Source organism: Pleurodeles waltl, chromosome 3_1 (genome assembly GCF_031143425.1).
Source record: "Pleurodeles waltl isolate 20211129_DDA chromosome 3_1, aPleWal1.hap1.20221129, whole genome shotgun sequence".
NCBI lineage: Eukaryota > Metazoa > Chordata > Amphibia > Caudata > Salamandridae > Pleurodeles > Pleurodeles waltl.
Window position 1 is genome coordinate 939,258,375 of NC_090440.1, and position 21,443 is coordinate 939,279,817.

A 21,443-nucleotide genomic window follows, 5' to 3' on the forward strand; every position below is an offset into this window, starting at 1 on the left:
CTTATTCATACTTTTTGGTGCAAAACTGCACTAACGCAGTTTTGCACCAAAAAGTTTTGCACCGGCTTGCACCATTTTTTAGCACCAGCTGGGAACTATATTTATGGAAATGTGCAAGCCGGTGCAAAGGGTTGGCTAGAGTAAAAGAAAATAACGCTAGGCAGGTTAGAGTCAAAATAAATGACTCCAACCAGATTAGCATCATTTTTTGACGCCAAGGGGCATATTTATACTCTGTTTGCACTGAATTAGTGTAATTCTTTTTTACTCTACTTCGGTGCAAAACTAACTCCATATTTATACTTTGGTGCTAGACCTGTCTAGTGCCAGATTTATGGAGTTAAAGTCATTTTTTGGATGTGGAAACCTACCTTGCCTTAATGAGATACAAGGTAGGCATTCCCGTGCAAAAAAAATGACTCTATGGCCTTAACGCCATATTTATACTTCCATGCAAAAATGGTGCAAGGGAGGGAGGAGGGGTCCAAAAATTGTGCAAAGCTTGCTTTGCCGCATTTTTTGAAGTCTGGGTCAGGGCAGGCGTTAGGGGACCTGTGGGCCTATTTCCATGGTGGAACACCATGGAATAAGCCCACAGGTGCCCTCCCCAAGCCCCAGGGGCACCCCCATCCTCACTATAGGGACTGCGGAGGATGCGGGACCCCATCCCAGGTAAGTACAGGTAAGATTGCATTTTATTTTTTAAAGTGCCATAGGGGGCCCTGAAATGGGCCCCCATACATGGCACAGGGTGTAATGGCCATGCCCAGAGGGCCCTTGTCCTCTGTGCTGGCCACTGGGGTGGTGGGCATGACTCCTGCCTTTTCTAAGGCAGGAGCCATGTGGCATGGTAGGTTGAGCACCATAAAATGACGCTAATCTGGTTAGAGTCATTTTTTTTTTACTCTAACCTGCCTGAATTCATTTTTTGGTGCTAAAACCTCTTCTTCTATGCAGCCAGCCCCACCCAACTAAAGTCATTTTTTTTTCACTCTAGCCTACCCTTTGCACCAGCTTGCACCATTCCATAAATATGGTGCCCGACTGGTGCACAGAAATGGTGCAAGCCGGTGCTAAACTTTTTGGTGCAAAACTGAGTTAGTGCAGTTTTGCAGCAAAAAGAATAAATAAGGGGCAATATGTTGTAGGTTTGCGCCACTTTTGCGTAAAAAAATGACGTTAATGCGGCGCAAAAAAAGTATAAATCAGGGCCTTGGTGCTAGACGAGTCTAGCACCAAAGTATAAATATGGAGTTAGTTTTGTATTGAATTAGAGTAAAAAAAGATGACGCTAATTCGGTGCAAACCGAATATAAAATGCCCCAGAGTATAAATATGCCCCTAATTATGGCGTTAAGGCCATAGAGTCATTTGTTTTGCACGGGAACGCCTACCTTGCATCACATTAAAGCAAGGTAGGTCTCCACTTCCAAAAAATGACTTTAACTCCATAAATTTGGCGCTAGACGAGTCTAGCACCAAAGTATAAATATGGAGTTAGTTTTGCACCGAATTAAAGTAAAAACAAAATACGCTAATTCGGTACAAACAGAGTATAAATATGCCCCTTGGTACTTTAAGGAACGTCTTAAACTGCCCATTTCCTCAACTTTTGGCACCAGTCATCTCTGCAAAGCTTGTTTCCACTCTGGCATATGGGTCTGAAGCCGTTATGGGGCAGACAGTTGGAACCCTTGAAAACTCGATTGTTGGCATCTACTGCAGGTGTTCTGTTTGCCACGTCATATATTGCCCACGCAATTAAGGCCAGAATTTGGTTTGTGTAGACAAGATCTGGCCAGCTTGGGTGCCTATATAAAACATGTTATAAAATGAAAAGAACGCAGGAAGGCACTCTAAACAGCACTCTGTGGAAAACAGTATCTAATGTAGAAAAAGGCAAAGGGGGTATTCCGATTCAGCAATACAAAGGTTACAAATGGTATCTTTATGGTCACTATCTCTCAGTCAAGGGGCTTTTAACAAAGTGGTGAATTCTGTGGTTAAAGAAAGCCCCCATACTAGTAGATAAGGTGCTGATTTCAAAGAGATCTCATGTATGAATGATGATTAGCATGTATAAGTTCTTGAAGCTGCAAAGCTGTTTGGGGGAAAACCTGTGGATATAAGGGGAAACTGAAATGAATGGGCTATTGACTGGGTAATCTTTGCCATACTACACAACTCCCTCTGCTGGAAAAGACCTTCTACAGAGACTGCAAGTCATCTCTGCAACAGTATGATGGGGACCTAGTCCATATTTTATGCATATGCCCAGTGGTTGTAGAGGAACGAAGACGGCCAGTAGAGATTATTTTTATAAGAAAAGTTATCCACACTTGAAGGCAGACAGTAATAGCCTGCTTTCAAGAAGATCTTCTTCAAGTACTGCAGTACTCAGAAGATCCAGTACTCAGTACACAGTACTGAGGTCTGCTGCGAAGAAACTATCAATGTTACAACTCCCAGTCAGATCTGATGAGGTGGAATAGCCAGAAAAGCAACCATGGGACTGTAAGCCTCATACAGGAAATGTGCAAAACCGCAAAAATTACTTTAAGTGGTATTTTACAATTGTCTATGCTTTTTAATATTACTATTGTGGATGAATTTAGCCTATATCTTATTTTGTACAATCGAGCAAATGGTGGAGTCCAGTGGTAGACCATCGGAAAAATTGTAAATGGCAATTAATAATAGTGCTGGTATAATTATTATGTCATGATTTTAAATATGTCTACAATTTGTTTTGACAAAATTTTGTATTGTCACCTTTTTGACGTAAATCACACTTTAAAATGACGGTGAATCTTTTTAAAGTTTGACAAATAGAAAGAATATACACAGTTAATCATCCAGATTTTAATTGTAAAAAGTTTAAATCAATTGTCCACAATTCTTTTTTGATAAAACCTTGTATTGTTGCTATTTGCACTTTAAAATTATTAGGAATTCTTTCTTGAGCTTCGCTAAGTAGAAACATTGCTCTCAATTTTTGGGCCTATTGTCAAGATTTTAAATGTAAACATTTTAATTAACTGACAAATAAAAATGTATTCATTCATGCAGTTTGACAATTTGGGAGACACAAGTTCCCCTCTTAATAATCAGTTCCCTGGTGCCGATGTGATTTAGTGTCTCAGTCTTGCAAATTTGCGCTGTGGTTGTTGCCTCATTTGAATTGTCAATTCCTCTGTCCTGCTCTTTATTTAATGAGCAGTCTGCTACGCAGGAGCAACTCTGATTTTGGTAGCTCGATAGCAGAGGCCATGAGAGTGACAAGAGAATCACACCTAACGGAGACGGGGGAAATGTTTGCACAGAGTAGGCGTGGCCTTGGGACAACTCCACTCTCAGCATGCAGTGTCTTTATCACTAGGGGCAATTCCTAAACCCCTACAAATCGAACTGGCTGCTCTGAATCAAAATTGTATCACTGCTTTTGGTAAGCGTGGGATAGAAAATATACTGCTTGACCTCAAAGAACAAAAATACAGAAAGATTCCAGACCTCAGAATCCAACTGGAGAAGCACACAGACAGCATGTCAAGCACTGGAAACTAAGCTGGATAAGTTGTCACATAGGACTGCAGTGCTGGAGACCAATATGGAGGAACTTGAGCAAAAACTGAATGGTTATAGTGCTGAGATATCTTGTTTAAAATCTGTGAACCACGCCTCGTCAGAGGATCTTAAGAGACTAGAAAACCATTCTCAACGCAACAGTTTGAGGATCCTAAACATTCCAGAGGGGATTGAGGGTAACAATATTAAATGATACACGATTACCCTCCTAAGGGAAGGTCTGTTAAAACATATTGCAGAGATCGATCAAAGAAAGAGATTAATTGTATCCAAAGCTACCCTTTTAGGCATAGTGAAACCTCAAGAAGCCCAAGAAGATTCTGATCCTGGGCATAGCATTAAAGGAGAAAAGCCTGCAAGGTAAAGACTTTAGGTATAGGTTCAAATCGGATATTTGTACGGCTATAGTATTAATACTTAAAGAAACACATCTGATTTTCACTTATTGTAGAGATTTATTAAGAAAGTAAGGTGGCAGTCATAGATGGCATACGCAGATCAAACAGTTTTCTCAAGAGGGGTGGCCATTATCATTAAGAAGAGGTAGAGCTACTGGACTATAAAACAGACACATGAGGGAGGTGGATAATATGGAACTTTCCAGTTGATAGGGTGTTTTTTTTACTTGTGCTGGGTTTTACAACCCTAACTGTGATCACCCTAACTTTAAACCTCTTAGACTTCTTTTCTTCTGTACTTATTGGAGGTGATTTTAATATAGTGTTGAATAAAGATTTAGATAGGTCCTTCAAAAGTCATGTACAGAACAATCTTCAAGTTGGTAAGACGTTAGGAATTTGATGTGTGTTCTTGGGCATTGTTAGAAGCAAGGATCCAAGAGACAGTTCACCTTTTATAATAAGAAATGTTTCACTATTCATGCATTGATTTTATCTTGGCAGATAGAAGGTTCTTGTGTGAAAAATGTTACATAACCTACCTTCCCACCCACTGCTCAGATCACTCTGCACTGTTAATAACACTTAGATTCACAAGTAGCTGGATAAAGTTTAGGTGGACAGTGGATCAGACTCTTACTGGATATCAAAATAGTGAAAGAGCTGGAGGGAGAGGCAATTTGATTCTTCCAGAACAATTTGGGATCAACTAACCTAACTCTGGTTTAGGCATATATATGGGGCACCCTCTGTAAAATAGGTAGTAATGGGTAGAAAAAAGCCCGAGAGGACGCTCAAAGGAATGAGAAGTAGGTAGGTAGACTGAGGTGGCCTTACTAGGGTCACGTGTGGAGGAAGAGAGATGTAATATCTAGATGGAATCGGGAAAACCACAGAGTGCTTACAGACAATGGAAGGTCAATGCAGAATGAGATGGGAAGTAAGTCAAATTTCCCACTTTGAATACGGGAAATGTGTGGCTGTTTACTAGCATGGAAGGCAAAGGCAGATCAGAGTTATTAATAGAGTAAAATGGGAATACATCTAATAATATGTAAGAGCTAGAATCACATTTGGCCTACATATTTCAAAATCTGTCCTCAGAGTGAAGTGGCTAAAAGAACAGAAGCTACCTAGTCTTCCAGAAATGCTGTATAAATCTCAGATTCTGCTGTATATTAATATGTAGAGCAGGGGGAAAGTGTCTGGCCCTGACACACTATGGGTTGAACTTTTCAAGTCTTTGTGAGATGTACTAGCTCCCAACTGGAAAGATATGTTTAATGAGATTTTTTTGAAAGGAGCTGAAGTTCCACCATCCTAGAAGGGAGGCTATGATTTCTCTTATTTGGAAGCCAAATAAGGACATCTAATCAGTAGAATCCTAAAGACCTTTCTCACTCCTAAATTATAATAATAAAATCTTTGCAGCCATTCTTGCTTCCAGCCTTGCCAAATCAATGCCTCGTGTCATACAGCCAGATCAGAAAGGTTTTATTCCGAGAAGGAGAATCAGTAAGCCAACACATTTAGCCATATCGACCATCGACTTAGCTATAACAAAATCTGAACTCCAGGCCTTAATACCCATTGATGCTGCCAAGGCATTGATAGATTGAGCTGGACATTCCTATGTGAAACAATGGCTGTGTTTGGGGTACACACTAAGTTTATCAAAGTGGTAAAACAGTTGCACACAGCACAATCAGTGCAAATAGTAATTAATAGACCCTTAAAAAATAACATCTTCATTGTTAGAAGCACCGGACAAGGCTGCCCTCTGCCCCCCTTGCTTTTCAATTTGTATCTAGAACCAGTTGCCCAGTATTTTATGGAAGATGAACAGATAATCAATTTTGCATGCCTGGACTTTGAAAACAAGGTTGCTGTGTATGCTGATGACATTATAGTGCACACAAGCGACCTAAATGTGACTCTAAGGCAAATGAAGGAAATAACTGATAGTTTTGGGACTATATCAAGTTATCAAATAATTAGATTAGATAATTAAATCTAAAACTGAAATCATGGACTGGAACCTTGGCTATACTCCTACAGCGATAATATGCCTGGGTAAAAAAATCACACAAAAACTAGAGGAAATTCCCAAGGTATATCTAAATAGAGCTAAGAAAGAAATTAATAGGCTACTCAGTAGATGGACGATCCTTCCTGTGATCTCTTTTGGTGCACAAATTTAATCAAGATGTTGATCCTTCCGAAGTTAACATATCTCTTTGATAATATTCCATTGAGATTCCAAAAAACTCCATTGCTAATATTCAAACCCACCTTAGTAGTTTTGTGTGGGCTTCGAAGGGACATAGGATGGAGTGGAAAAAGCATGGGAGGAGGCTTGACATGGGAGGTAGCACTTCCCGACATTCAGTTGCATTGTCAGGACTTTCTGTTTAGGATTTGCAGGTTTCTACTTTCAAATCAGGAACTTTCCAATAAATCTGCATGCATGCTGAACAACTTGATACAGGATAATTTCCTGTATAAATGTGGAGATTCAAAGATTCTTAAGAACATCTTGCCAATGGTTATAAGAAGACACTTAAAATCATGGCACAGCTTTTGGAAAGCGGAAGGCATTGGGTATTATTTTCTATATGCTCCAGTTTAGCACTCTCCAAGCATTCTGGCTTTTTTAGATGGTAAATTAAGCCTCCCTTCAAAAGAAGATGGCCTTAATTTTGGAGGCAGGCTACTAATTGGGTCTGATTTTAAAATCCTGGGAGCCTCTCTGCGAGGCAACCCAAGGTACTCTCTCAAGATTTAAATACCTCTAGCTCACTTCCTGTTATGCAAGACACATGCTGGATTTAAAAAAAAACAAATAACTTTGGGCCACATGTAGGTTGCTTTTTGCACGTCGCAAACAGCAAATTTCGCTGTTTGCTACGTGCAAAAAGCACACCGTGATGCACAAACCCAGTTTTGCAATTCGGTAACCTGGTTACCGAATCGCAAAACGGGTTTGCAACTCGCAATTAGGAAGGGGTGTTCCCTCCCTAATTGCGACTCGCAGTGCAATGTAGGATTGTTTTGCTGACCGTGAACGCGGTTGCAAACCAATCGCAGTTTGCACCCATTTCAAATGGGTGCTAACCCATTCGCAAAAGGGAAGGGGTCCCCATGGGACCCCTTCCCTGTTGTGAATGTCACTGTATACATTTTTTCAGAGCAGGCAGTGGTCCTAGGGACCACTGCCTGCTCTGAAAAAATGAAATGAAAACGTTTAGTTTTTTGTTTTTGTAATGCGTCTCCTTTTCCTTTAAGGCATGGTGGTTGCTGTCCGCAGCAGGCCACCATCCCTGTGAGGGCTGCCATTCGCAAGGGGGTCGTAAATTGCGACCCATCTCATGATTATTCATGAGGTGGGCATTTGCGACCTCCTTGCCAATCGCAGATGGTGTCAGGGACACCATCCTACATTCGGATTTGCGACTCGCAAATTGCGAGTCGCTCTGACTTGCAATTTGCGGGTCACAAATCCAACATTTAGTACATGTGGCCCTTTATTTATTGATTTTCCACATACATCAAGTACAAACATTTCAGTGCAAGAGTTACAAGACCACCAAGACTGTTCGTCCTGTAAGGAGGTAAGCATCCAAGGGTGAGTACACAATGCACACATTCGGGGCAGCTATTACATGAAAGAATCACCCCATATATGTGTAAGTTTCAAACAAAGCCCCAGTCCAATTTCCCAATCAGAGTACATTGGGGCCATTATAAACGCAGTTGGTTGGCGCATGCAACATACAGAGCAGCCTAGTAGATTAACCATCCACATCAGTGCTGGCATGAGAGGTTGAATCATCATCATCATTAAATTGGTCGAGCAGCTGTTGACCTCATGCCAGTATTTCTGCAGCTGCCCTCTTGTCTGTGTACACTAGATGCATATGTAGCTTTGCTGCTCTCCACTCCTGGAGATCCCTGAGCCAGTGGTCGACCGGCGGTCTCCTAGAGCCCCACCAACCCATGGCCACTCTACGCTTGACCAACAAGAGAGCAAACTCCACAAGTTTGTATGGGATCTTCCACCCCCTTGGCATGACCACCACTCCTAGCAAACAGGCCATTGGTGTCATAGCTATTTCCAAACCAGTGGCCTCCTCAATTCTGGGGACCACCTCCCTCCACTATTGCACTCCATCACATGACCACACCAGATGTAAGAAGGTGTCACCTTCCTCCCTGCAGCGCTTACATTTGGAAACTCTAGCGGGATCAATCTTATTCAATGTATAAGGGGTCATTAGGCACCACTTCTGATGTTCAGACCAAGTCAGATAGTGGTCCCTCCAATTCTCGCTCCCAGGTGTTACACACCACACAGGGCTTTGGGGTCATATCCCACCTAGTTGCCTTATAGAACAGCACAGGCTGGATCTTGAAGTAAACTGGGAACTTGAAAGAAGGCTTCAGGACTTTAAAGGTATGGCCAAGGAGATATCAGTCTGGTACATGCTGAGAACTAGTTAGGAAATATCCCCTGCATCCATGGGAAACGATTCTGCTGACGATGGGACAGCCAAACTTGTGGCAAGAATCTTTTTCTCTTCTCTGCGTGACAGTGAAATCTGCTACCTTAAAAAAGAATCATTTATATACCTTGCATAGAACTACCTAGCCTTGGGAAACTGACCAAGTTTGCTAAGAATGAACCACCAAGGTGTAAGAGATGCAAAGTAATAAGTGCAGATGATTTACATAAGTTCACAAACTGTCCAGCTTAGGAGCGTTGGAGGGGTTTGGGCGTCCAGTATGTGACAGGCTATCTGAAATTACAGTACAGCACATTGAAGTAAGCACCCTTCTGATCCTCTTTGGCATTGATAATCAAGTGAACACCAATCTTTCTTTAGCTTTCGGGAAGCTTCTCCTTTTGTTGATTTTGTTGCAAGGAGAGAAATCTGCATACATTGCATAAACTGGTTACAATTCTCTTGTAAGTTCCTAGTAAAGTGGTACTGCATGTACCTAGGGCCTGTGAATTAACTCCTACTAGTGGACATGCAGCACTGATTCTGCCACATACTTAAGTAGCTTTTCAAACATGCCTCAGGTCTGACATTGCACCCTGTGTGTGCAGTTTTAAACTGTAATTTCTACCTGGCAAAATAAACCTTTTGCAAGGCCTAAACCTTCCTTTTTAGTACATATAAGTCACTCCAATGGTAGGCCCTAAATAGCCCATGGGGCAGGGTTAAGTGTATTTAGAAAGTTGAACCTGTACTTATCCTTTACATGTCCTGGTATTGAAAAACTCCCCAAATTCGTTGTTCCCTACCTCAAGGCCTACCTCTCCCATGGGATAACATTGGGTTACCTTATTACATTTAACAAGGGCTAACTTTCAATTGAGCGTAAGTGAGAATGTCCGGTTTGGTGCCTACTAATATGTAATATAAAACCCTCATTAATGGTAAAGTCAGATTTTAAGTCTCAGTTCTGAAAATTCCACTTTTAGGAAGTTGTCATTTTCTTGTCCCAACTATTTGGTGCCTACAGCCTGTATCCTGGGTCATATGAATAGGTATAGCTGGCAGTTAGTCTGCTTGTATTGCTTCCAGACAGTGAGACACAAAAGAAATAAATGTAGGCAGGATGGGCCATTTCTGATTTGATGAGGGAGAGGAGCTGTCACCTATCACACTTGCAGATCACAAAGTCTCTGCTCAGCACCCCCAGAAAGGGTTTTGACACTAGTTGTTTTTGACACCAGACAAGCTGGGACCAGGGCAGGGCCACAGTAAATTCCAAACACCTCTAGGGGTGGAAACCTCCAGAACCTTCTCCTAATCTGAGTGGGCACCACGTATGAATAATGGACCTTTAGACCTAACTCTTCAGTACACCTCAGGACCTGTGGAAGACTCAAAAGGACTGTTGTGCTACTCTGCAAGACGGACTGCTACTCTGCTGCTCTGCTGCCTGCAGGAGGACTGGACCTGCATCCTGAACCCAGGACCACCAGAGTGACACCAATGACTCCAATGGCTATTTGGGTGACCTCCTGATCAGAGCCTCAGGGACAGAAAATGCTCCAACCACCTTGAACCCAGCAACTGGACTCTATATGCTGTGAGTCTCATCCCCCTCCAGTAGTGCCACCCCAGGTCACATACCCTTAGAAATGAGCCTGAAGGTGCACTGCTCGTCAAGTTGTGGGCCTTCAGGCAAAAATGATGCAGCCTGATGCATCCCCTCACAGTCGCTTCAGAACCGCTGCAGCTGAGCACATAATTGATGCTGGACCTTGTATCCCTGCCCACAGCTTCCTCTGATCTGCTGCTGCATGATGCATCCTCATTGTAGGCCTTCGCATCACAGGCCCATTGTTGATGACATCCTCGAAGACGATGCAGGACTTCGCATCACAGCCCTGCTGCTTCTTCAGAACCGCTGCTGCACGAATGATAACAACACCAGACTTCACATCGCAACCACTTGATCACATCCTCAGTGACAAAGCAGGACTCTGCATCTCAGCCCCACAGCTCCTCAGGATCACTGGTGCACGATGCATCCTCAACATATGATCTCACAACATTCTGCAAACTAAGATTTCAGGTACTTTGTTCGGGGAGGCCTAACTTAGGGCCAGATGTAGCAAAGCTCTAGCGACTCGCAAACGGCGAAAATCGCCGTTTGCGAGTCGATAAAGACACTTTGCTATGTGAAATGCATTTTGCGAGTCGGAACCGACTCGCAAAATGCATTTCCGAGTCACAAATAGGAAGGGGTGTTCCCTTCCTATTTGCGAGTCGCACTGGTATGCAATTTAATTTGCGACCGCAAGGTTGAAACAGACATACTGGCACACACAGTCCCACATAACAGCAACAAGGTTAGCACACAATAAGGCAAAAAGAAATGAACAAACAGAAAGAGGAATGGATAGGTGCAGACTCAATAGCCACTAGACCCTTTGGTGAGCAAGCTCTGCAACTGTAGGTATACAGATCCCTTTTGGTGTTATGTATATAGCACACTGACTGACGATTGGAAATGGGAACTGTTGTTAACATCCAGGGCCTAGTAAATGTTTTTGATTGTCATTGAGAATCAATGTGATAAGATCAAAATTCTCATTGTACACTGGGCCCTAATTAGGAGTGGATGAATGTAAATTAAATGTGCCATTTGGGTGTAAGTGAATTTCACCATGTATAAAGGAACGAGCTCATGCACACGCATTAGCACCGGTTAGCAGTGATAAGGTGTACAGGGCGCTAAGGCCAACAAAACGAGCTCAGCAAAAATGAAAGAGTAAGGCAATAAGTTTGGGGGAAGAGCCCCCTAGGGCTGACAGGTCTAACAGGGCCATCTTGTATTGACTTGTGTTTCTTTGTGCAGGAGCAAAGGGGTAGTAATTCTTCCCTGATCCCCCGCTCTTATTAGGAAAAATTGGTTTGGAGCCAATACATAACGGTGTGATACCACCCATGTTTCCTCCCCTGCAAGCCACGAGAAAGAAACACACAAATGCAATTGAGGTGGCGTTTCACAGAATAAAGGAGTGAAACAAGTAAGACAAAAACATATGACAAACTGCCAACGCTATAAGGAGCAGGAACTTACATTAGCCAGTAGGCACGACTTCAAAATGAAAGCAAAACGTTAGTACACTGGGGCAGTGTTTCGACCTTGACATTTAAAACCTAATTTTAGAAAAAACATGTCAGAAGAAGGGAAGGCGGCCAGCTGGACACAAGCCGATCGGCTTGATTCCACAACCACCATTCCCTCTATATGAAGGCTGTGAAGGAGAGAATGTCAACTGTGCCCTATTTAATTAATGCTATTCAGCATAATAGGAGCCCGACGCAGTGTCCCAGGCTCGTGGCCTAACGGGGGTCCCATTCTTCGGAGCATCGTCTTTGATTTGCTGTACCTTTTGTAACATCTTTTTGGAAAGTGGGTACAGTAACAAGGAGATGTCTGCGTTAGGATTAAACTGTGGTGTATTGGGGTTTCTTCCAGGATTAGCGTTCTGGTTATAGTTCATTCAGTGTGTTCCAGAGTTTACTATTAGATACAAAAGGGTCTTCCTTACAGTTGGGCAGCTGTAGAACATCCCTCAAAATATGTCATCTGTAAGGTCCACCACTTTTGCAGGTAGGAATAGGTTTACTACAGTTGTGTAATTTTTAGTAGTGGTAAGAGTTCTATTTGTATGTAGTTAACCGTACAGGCCCCAATTATGAGTTTGTCCGAATTCAGAGGCTTTTTAGCGCACCAGTGGCATATTGCAGAAAGTGCCCAGAGGGCACAACAGGTATGTGTGCCCGCTTTGTGTGCCCCTTGGGAACTTTGGCATTGCACAATGGGCCACAGATGCCTGTGCGGTCCTTTCTGCAATATTGATAGTGCTGGCGCACATGTAGCGCCAGAGCAATCTCAAGAGGGCATTCCCTCATTTGCATGGAGGTGTGGCGGAGATATCAGAAAATCAATGACTCACTAAAACTGAAACTGTCTATTATGTGCTAAGCATTTCTGGAAACATTTATGTTGCATTTTTATTATACTCTTGATTCGGTATGTTGATCATCGTTAATACGATAATGTCTTTAGCAGTACAAAGAAACCAACCTGGAAAGGTGAGTCAGATCCAGCCTGATCACAGTTTTGGGCATGCTTTTGCAAACACTCTGCAAGTACTGTGCAATTAAAAGTGAATCCCCTGGAATTGACAGTAACCAAGTGGATCCAGTTTGGCCAGGCCAAATTGAGCACAGTATTCCCTTTTCCACTGAGATTACTCTCCCACTCACTACCTCTTCATAATGAATACTGTGCAGTGACATTGGGCTTAACTAAAAGAGAGCAACATCAATATAACACCACACCTGTTTGTGAGGTATTCCACCTTAATATTGAAACCATAATGGCTTGCTACCAAAACATTGTGGCCAAAATATCGAACAAGTTAAGTATATATAAGTTAGTATTTCTTTACTTTACTTAACTCATCTATGTACCTTACAAATGTATCCTCAAAGTTTGAGGAGGTGAGGTTAAGAATAGTAAATCTATATTTACCTAAATGCACTTCCCTTCTCAATATTTCCTTCCTTGATATTTTGGCCACTGTATTTTGGTAGGGTAATGTTTATGTAGTCGCTGACATACAACCATCATTGAAAGCCAGTAATGGATGCAAATCTAAAAACAGGCAAAACAGATTCATATATGAATAGGATGTGTAAAGTCATTATCTAAAAATTTGCCTTTAAAAAGTCCAGTTAAAAAGGCTGAGAAAATGTCTTCCACCCATATGGAACACACTTTAAAACTAGCATTCAAGAGTTTACATTTCTGACACGCTTAAAAGAGATAAACTGATAGCTTTTGAAATGTCTGTATTGAGGAGAACTTGGAAGGGGCAAGCTACTCAGTGGTGAGCTACAACATTCCACCAGAATACAAAAAAATGTAAGGAAAACCTTTAGGTGTTCAGTCGAGGTGGACTCAAATAGACAGCTATAATCCCCAATTTTTACAGAGGTGAGGCCTGTCGCCATAACCTCAAGATCAAAACGAAAGTTGAAAATAGCACGTATATTCTGGGGGGGGTGGGGATTTTTTATGTAAGTGAGATCTCGTATAAATTCAAAAAACTGAGATTTGCGTACTTTGCATAAGTTGTGTTTTTTGTTATGTATGCATGCACTTTTCATGTAATTTGTGTACACAGGAGACGGGTTTGGGATGAAAACGTGCATTCAGATGTTCACCCAATACAATAAGAAGATTTCACATATAGCTTTTGTATCCAGTGGCATAGCTCAATCACAATTGTAAGGCAGATGACCATCCAGTACATTGTCCCATGATTTTCTGTGCACAAAGGCATACCTTGTTTGTACCAAAATAGCCCAATTTTCTACATTATTGTTAATTTAGTCTTGCAAGCCAGTCAGTTGTTCTCGTATGCTCATGGAATATAACATCAAGGGTATTTTGAACGGAAGGCATCCCTATAATTTTCAACTTTAACAGCAAAGGCAAATGTCCATCATTTATCCTTTGATATCTTCACCAAGGACTTTATTATGTGAGAAAACGTTGAGGAAGACACTTTTGTATATGTTTTTGTGATACCTGGAGGTCAGTCATGAACTCCAGGATAAATAAAGGGGTGACCAGCTGCCCGCGACAGAATCCACATCAACCAAGCATTGTTTGTATATAGTGCACCAGCGACAGACTCACTGTCTGAGGCACTATAAATCTATTACACTGGCTATGACGATCAGTCCTCGGCTTGCTCACTGCCCACCAGCATGGCCTGAGCCACCTCCACCCAGCTTTTCCGTTGGCCCCCTGCCTCACCAGCAGCCATATGACGGTCAGCCAAGTGCTCCCATTTTTCTCGCTGCCTCCTGTGGTGACACCCACCTTGAGCAGCAGCCCAGGCCCTATGCACATGGCCAACAGCTCTGTCAGTGGTCCAGCCAGCCTAACACTGGGGCCTTACCATCACCGCCAGTCTGGAGTCACCAGTGCCTCGCTGCTTTGCCTGACATCCCCCAACCCAACGAGGTGCGTCTAAACACTTCCACGTCCCCCAGCATCTGGACTACACACCATTCACTATATGCCTCACCTGCCAGGCTACAGTGAAGGGCTCTCAGCACCTCACAGCAGAATTGCAGACTGGGACAATCGCAGCAGTATTAAGTAGGTGGGTGAGTTTGGCTCAGTGACTGTATGCCAGAGTTTCTTCCCCCCCACCCTCAACAAAGTGTTCCCTACTTCAGCCAGTGTCAGTAATGCAGCCTGGCCCTTCAAGGTTGCATCTGCATCTTATACCCATTGGCCCATGATGTCCCAAGACCAGCTCCACCTACACACTGCTGGTGCTGTGCCAGTCAATGAGGGGCCCCTCCCATGGCACCTTCTCAAGCTGCAGATGCCCTCATCCATGTGGCAAACAATGTACTCCCACTATGCAGCAAATTTGTTAACCCCACAATGGCAGCTGCGAGGTGGAAGACCTAGCTGAGCAGACTTAAATGACAATAGAGTAACCCTTGCTCACTAAGGCCACCTGGGAATGGCGAAGACAAAAGCATGGATTCTTGAGAAAGTGTGGTTCCCGGTAATCGATGTCAGACTGGAGGACCATGTGAATAACTGCATACCTTATCAAATAAACAGCAAATAGGACAGGCCCGCATCAGTCATCATAGAGAAGCTGAGTGATGGTGATGGAGAAGCCGAGTGATGCCACATGAGCTCAAGTCAGCACCGATTGTGGGAGCCTCCCAGATGGTCGCCCGGCTCTGGTCCTTGTTGACTTCTACCCTAAATTCCCGGTTGCAATGGTTGTCCATATCCAGGCATTTTAACATGTGGCATTTCAACATGTGAAACACAAAATGTAAAAGACTTCTGCTGTGTTTGGCCTACAAGTAATTGTAAGAACAGACAAAGGACCCCCTTTCAAAGGACATCAGTTTTGAGCCTTTATGGAAAGTCTTGAAATCAAGGACAGAAACATTATTTCCTGATGGCACCAAGCAAACAGGGGCGTAGAAAGATTCATGAGGATTATGACAAAAGCACTTGGAATCAGCGTGGACAAAAGAGATGATCATGAGTGGATGCTGCACAACATTCCGAGAGCATATCCCACCACCCCATGTGTCCACCTTACATGTTGTTGAAAAATGTTTTGGGGTGCAGCAGAGGGGGCCCTAGGCCCCCAGCACCCTGGACTTTGCATTTCCCAAAATTGTGAATTCCAGTTAGGAATTTGCAATTTGGGGCAAACAAAATATTCGCAAATATGGGCCAACAGGCCCATAGATGCTAATGGGGTTTGTATCACAATTTGCGATTCGGTAATAGCATTTGCGATTTTTAAGAAATCGCTATTACCGAATCGCAAATATGATACATTGCATTTACGAATCAGAAATAGCGATTTCTTAAAAATCGCTATTTCCGATTCGCAAAAGGCGTTTTTCATACATCTGGCCCGTAGAGTATTCTATTCATATTGGTTTTACAGGGTTTTGGTGGTAAGAAATGTATTAAGACTGCTAGCCAATGCGTTTTAATGAGCAAAGAAAGAACATGCCGGAGTCATGTCAATTTTGTTTGCCTATCTTTGTTAGTGTAGGAGTGTCCACAACACATTATCAGGTTAACCAATAGGCAAGAGTTGTGTTTATATTCATTTTATGACAATGTAACCTATCTGCATTTCCCGAAAATCTGGTATTGATTCTGCCCTACTCAACTTGGACGCCGATGTCACTGAGTATCATGTAGGCTCCGTGTAAGTTAATTTCACTGATGGATGGAACTGAAGGATATAGTAGCTGTGTTCATAGTGAATCGAAATGCATGTAGCAGCAAATAGAGAAATGACAGTATTCAATTTCCAGCACTTGTGTTCTCACTTGTCCTCCAAAGTAAATTGAAACTAATAGAACATGTAAATCAAAAAAATAGTTAAAAATAGTTACATGCCAACCAGATGATTAGACTTGAAGATCGTCTGCCTCGATTAATGTCTGTGTGTTTCATTGTGCTATCTGTATTTCTCTTGTGTTTAGTGTATATTTATTGTTCCTATTGCTTCATGGGTGAACATGGGCTACTGGTTTAACTTTCCATGTGTCCATTTTTTATGTGTTGTTGGCTGCTGCTGGAAACCGTAAGTCAGATAACACCCAAGAAATATTAGTACTGGCTGATCGTATGGTCTTGAAAGGTGTATTTATACAGCATGTGGAATATGAATCTTTCTACAAGCAACGTGTGGGGAGAGGATGTGGTGTAACGGCTAGAGCTGCCAACTTTATCGCTGGGGAATCAGGTTTGAGTCTTGGCGTCAGGTCAACATCCTGTGGTTCTGGGCAAATCACTTAATCTCCCCGTGCCTACCAAAAATGAATGTGTCCTTGTTAAAAGTAACTGGTGCTAATGTAAAGCGCTCCAATATCTTTGGCTCGAGTTTGTGCTATATAAAAAATGTGGGCATGGGTCCATAATGGGTAGACAGTGTTGATCTGATGAAGGTTTTTGGCCTTACCCACAGCGTCCCCTTTTCTTCTGCCTACTCCTCGTGTATGATCTCTTTAGAATATTACCCACTTATATTCCATTCACAAAGGCAGAACTGATGTTTGTGCTGCTCAATTTCTCACATAATTCATCTATAAATTGCTAAATGATATAATGTTCCCTGAATTAGGTGTCACTAAAAATAAGAGGTGGGATCTACCAAAAGCAACTGCACCTTGTTTACAAACATTTCAGTTTTTTTTAAATTATGACAGGCACTATGTAAGGGCTTTAGAGGCGCTGTAAGAAAATAAAAGTCACTGAGAATGGACATTTGGAAATCTCATTTCTGTGTTTATTGCAAACCTATTGGCTAAAATATGAGCAGAGTACAAGCAGTTCCACGTCTTAAGCCAGCTGCCCATTAGTATGAGGTATTACCTCTTTACTATCATTCTATATTTCCTGGTTCAAAAAGTACTTCACTTCATTTCTTTCAGAGTATTTTGGATTGAAATCAGGATGGGACGCTGAAGGACTGAAAGGTATGTGATTTTATTTTTAACACTCTTAACAACTGTTACACAATCAATATGGAGAGTGTACTATACATTTTTTTTAAATCAGACAGTGGGTGGAGTCATACCATGGAAAAACACATGCTATTGGAAAATCTAGATTGAACAGCATGGTTAGCTGCATATATAAAGTGGAAGCATCATCCTGTGCTAGAAATATTCAATTTAAATTAGCCTTTATCTAAACTCCTGCAGTTTGAAACTAATAGTTTGAGTTGCGTGAGGTAGTATAGACTACTTACGTAAAAGGAGGTTTTTGGGAGAACATGGGAGAATGTCTTATCTTTGGTTTTAGGCCTACTCATCATTGCCACTCTCTAATGCTAGAGGTATTTGTTTCTGGAAGTTATGGAATAAACAGCAGTGTCAAGTTATTTTCCTTCAATAAATATGATTTCTCGAGGTGAGTTTAACCTTAAACACACACTGGTACCGTTTAGATATGACTGGGTTGACTCACACAGGAATCCTGTATTACATAAAGTAGCACTTCTGTAGTGCTATATAAAATGTGACCAAAATTGGAATATTTATGGAATGTCCATATACAATTAATACAGATAAAAAAGAGGTGAACGTTTCATTGTGGATTTACAAAGACATGTAAAATATGTAAAAAAGTAATCCAGTAGTAATGCACCTGTCCTCATAACTGCTTTTGTGAATTGGCCCCATCGTGAGCATCAGCAGGTAAACAGAGAAGACGGGTGGCTCAACCTAGCTATGGTGAGCTATGTTGTAGAATGTAGGGTGACCTTCAATAGAGCAACAGTGGAGTTAGGTAAGTCAGAATGTAGGGCATTATGTACAAAAGTAGTCTGTGGTCGCAAAGGATCTGAATCACACATCCAGAGCTATTTCAACCTCAAAATAGATTTTGGGCCTGCACAATACCCAAATTGGGATTCAGTATCATGAAAAAAAAGCATAACAGGTTTCCAAGTGCATACCGAATCACAAAATTGGAACGACTTGTTTAGGACATTCCTTTCAATTCACATTCTTTAAGGTTTGTATGAATGATTTGCAACCAGAGGGTTACTGGGACCAGGGAGGAGGTTGTAATCCTTTCACCTTTGTGAATGTTGGCAAAAAATAATTTGTGAAACATTTTTTTTAATGCATCTTGTTTTCCTTTACGGAAACAGGCTTCATTTTAAGAAAATGATTGTTTCATTTAAAAACAACCAAATACTTGTTGGTCTGCTGACCACAGCAGGCCACTATTCCTGAGATGGCAGCGAATTGTAGTGGGTCGCATTTTGAATCTGCATCATCAATATTCATGAGGTAGGTCAAATAGGGACCACTACAATTTGTCATTTAGCAAAATAATCTATTAGTACGTGGGTTGATGTACAAAATACCACAATATACAACGATGATATAAGACCTGCAATATGTTATTGACACATTGAGCTACAGAGTGGAAGTTTTTGTGAAGGATTAGTTGTTTGGCTGTGTGATTTTATTTTATTTTGTTTGTGGTGGGTGGATACAGATTCCAGTGTGAAATTACCATGTTCACTCCAACCAACAGTCCACAGACAAATGAAAAATGATCAGCTCCCCGAAGTTTGAACAATTAGGGCAGTTTGCAGTGTTCAAAATAGAAATCCACCCTTTTCTCTAGTTTTTCTGCAGAGCAGCTTGGTGTAAATTTTTAGCAAGTTTCTCGCCAAAGATAAGTTTAGAAAAAACATATTTTGTCTGAGTGATTTTTGAAGAATATTTCCTTTAATTAATTTCTTTTCAGAGGTTAGCACATGATTTCCTAACAAATTATAAGTAAATTGTGTAACGAAATTAAAATATGGAAAGCGAGATATGTAATTCCCAGAGGAACAGAAAGGTGAGACATTTGTGAATTTGAGGGTCAAAGGAAACATGCTTGAAGAAATCAACCCTTGTCTTCTTAGAGGAATGATGAAACTATCTCTTATTTGATTTCGGTAAGGACATCAATGTTTTCACTCAAAAACGTTCCATGTACACTGTTGGGAAAAGTTGGGTGTCATTCACATATTGTTTGGTTTCAACTCTAATTTCTAATTTGGGCCCATTTGATCCATACATAAATTAAAGAGCAATGATGATGTCAATGGTATGACATTCTACATTTTATAGGAAGAGTGGGGATGTATAGGACTCATTATATCTAAATTAATATCTGTCAGGATACAAAATCAAATTCATGAGTTTCTCACCACTGTCCATCAGTGGGTTAGAGTGAAAAGTAGTGTTGCATTGTTCACCTGTTCTAGTTGTCTCCAGCTTTGGCTTTTCAATAGATATCATTTTTATGATATAGATGTTAATCACAAACGTTCCGTGCTACTATTAAATATGTAGCCACAAGTTGATGGCTTTGTATTAGGAAAATAAAGCCCCTCTCAATTGCCTCCCCATTAATTAAAGACAACTTTTCATTAATAAATCAAGCCTTTCAAACTTTTGATATGTTTTCGTTTTGTAATAAGACTGTGTTTTAATCCAAGCTAGCTGTTATGGCGAGAGGAGTGTAGGGAGATAAAGAGCGAACCTGGATCTAATAGGACCTCTTAGGAAGAAGCACATTCCTACAACAGAAATAAGGAAATGGGGATTTTATTGTTAAATATATAGCTAATGTGGAGAAATGCATTCATTGCCACAAGAGCTTCCACATCTGTGTCATGAAACAGTTGTGAATAAAGATATATGATAAAAATAATAATCCAGAGGTTTGGCATCACAATTTACAAGATACAAATTCCAGTGGAATAGCAGTTCAATCATGACAGACACACAAAACGTGATGTGTTGGTCATGGTATTGAATGGAAAATTGCAAACAAACAAGTATTTGAAGATGTTGCACCTAAATAACAAAGTCTATTATCAGGGATGTTGGCATCCCCCTGAAAACCTCAAGCAGGTATGTATTAAATTGATGGCTCTGAACAACGCCAAACTCATGATAATTTGTCATTTAGGGCCTGATTGGGACCTTGGCGGAGGGGATTACTCAATTACAAACGTGACGGATATCCCGCCCGCTGTTTTACAAGTTCCATAGGGTATAATGGAACTTGTAATATGGCTGGCAGGATACCCGTCATGTTTGTGACGGAGTACTTCCCTCCGCCAAGGTCATAATCAAGCCCTCAGTTTGCATTATTTATTTAATATAAGATTATTCAGTTTTTTTCCCATGGATCAATAAATAACAGACACTCATTAGCAGTCATTGTGTATACTGTAGGACATTATTGTGTTTTCTAAATGGCATATTTGAAATAGTCGAAAAACAACAAAATGTTTTTAAAAATAGGGATGTTAGTTTCATGTTGTATTACGATTAACCTTCAAATTAGCAGCATGATGATTAGGAGCATGATGTCAACCACAACAACAATGCTATTGCATAACCATTGCCTTCCTAACCATCGGCCGAACGCCACCAAGATGTGGTCTTTAAAGGCCACATCCATAAGCCAGGCATTAACAGTTCTAAGTTAAAGCTGGGGTACGAAGGTGACCTCTTTGAGTGCCCTGATGCACATCTGTGGGACACCAGCTGCCTTGAGCCCCAAAAGTGAATACCACCAAGTGTCAACAAATCCAAGGTACAACAGAGGAGAGTGAATGACCTCCTCATACCATCCCACAAACTACAGTGGAAGAGACACCTAAGACCCTTGAACCCAATGGTTGAAGGATCAACTGGAAAAATGAGCACTAACCTATGTGAGACAAATGGGAGTGGGTCCAATATCCAAACCTGTACAAAAGTATACCCATACATTACCCATTCATTGCTTCTCTGTTTTAAGAATTTATGAAAATAGTACAAATGC

The 21,443-nt window shown here is 41.4% G+C and overlaps 1 protein-coding gene across 1 annotated transcript in view; it reads left to right on the forward strand.

Moving 5' to 3' along the window:
- The window catches only part of MYOM3 (myomesin 3), a 394,520-nt gene that overhangs the window by 231,676 nt on the left and 141,401 nt on the right, over window positions 1–21,443 (forward strand). The window contains exon 8 of the mRNA XM_069223954.1: window positions 17,528–17,572. Within this exon, the coding sequence (XP_069080055.1) occupies window positions 17,528–17,572 (45 nt within the window). The remainder of the gene's footprint in view (window positions 1–17,527; window positions 17,573–21,443) is intronic.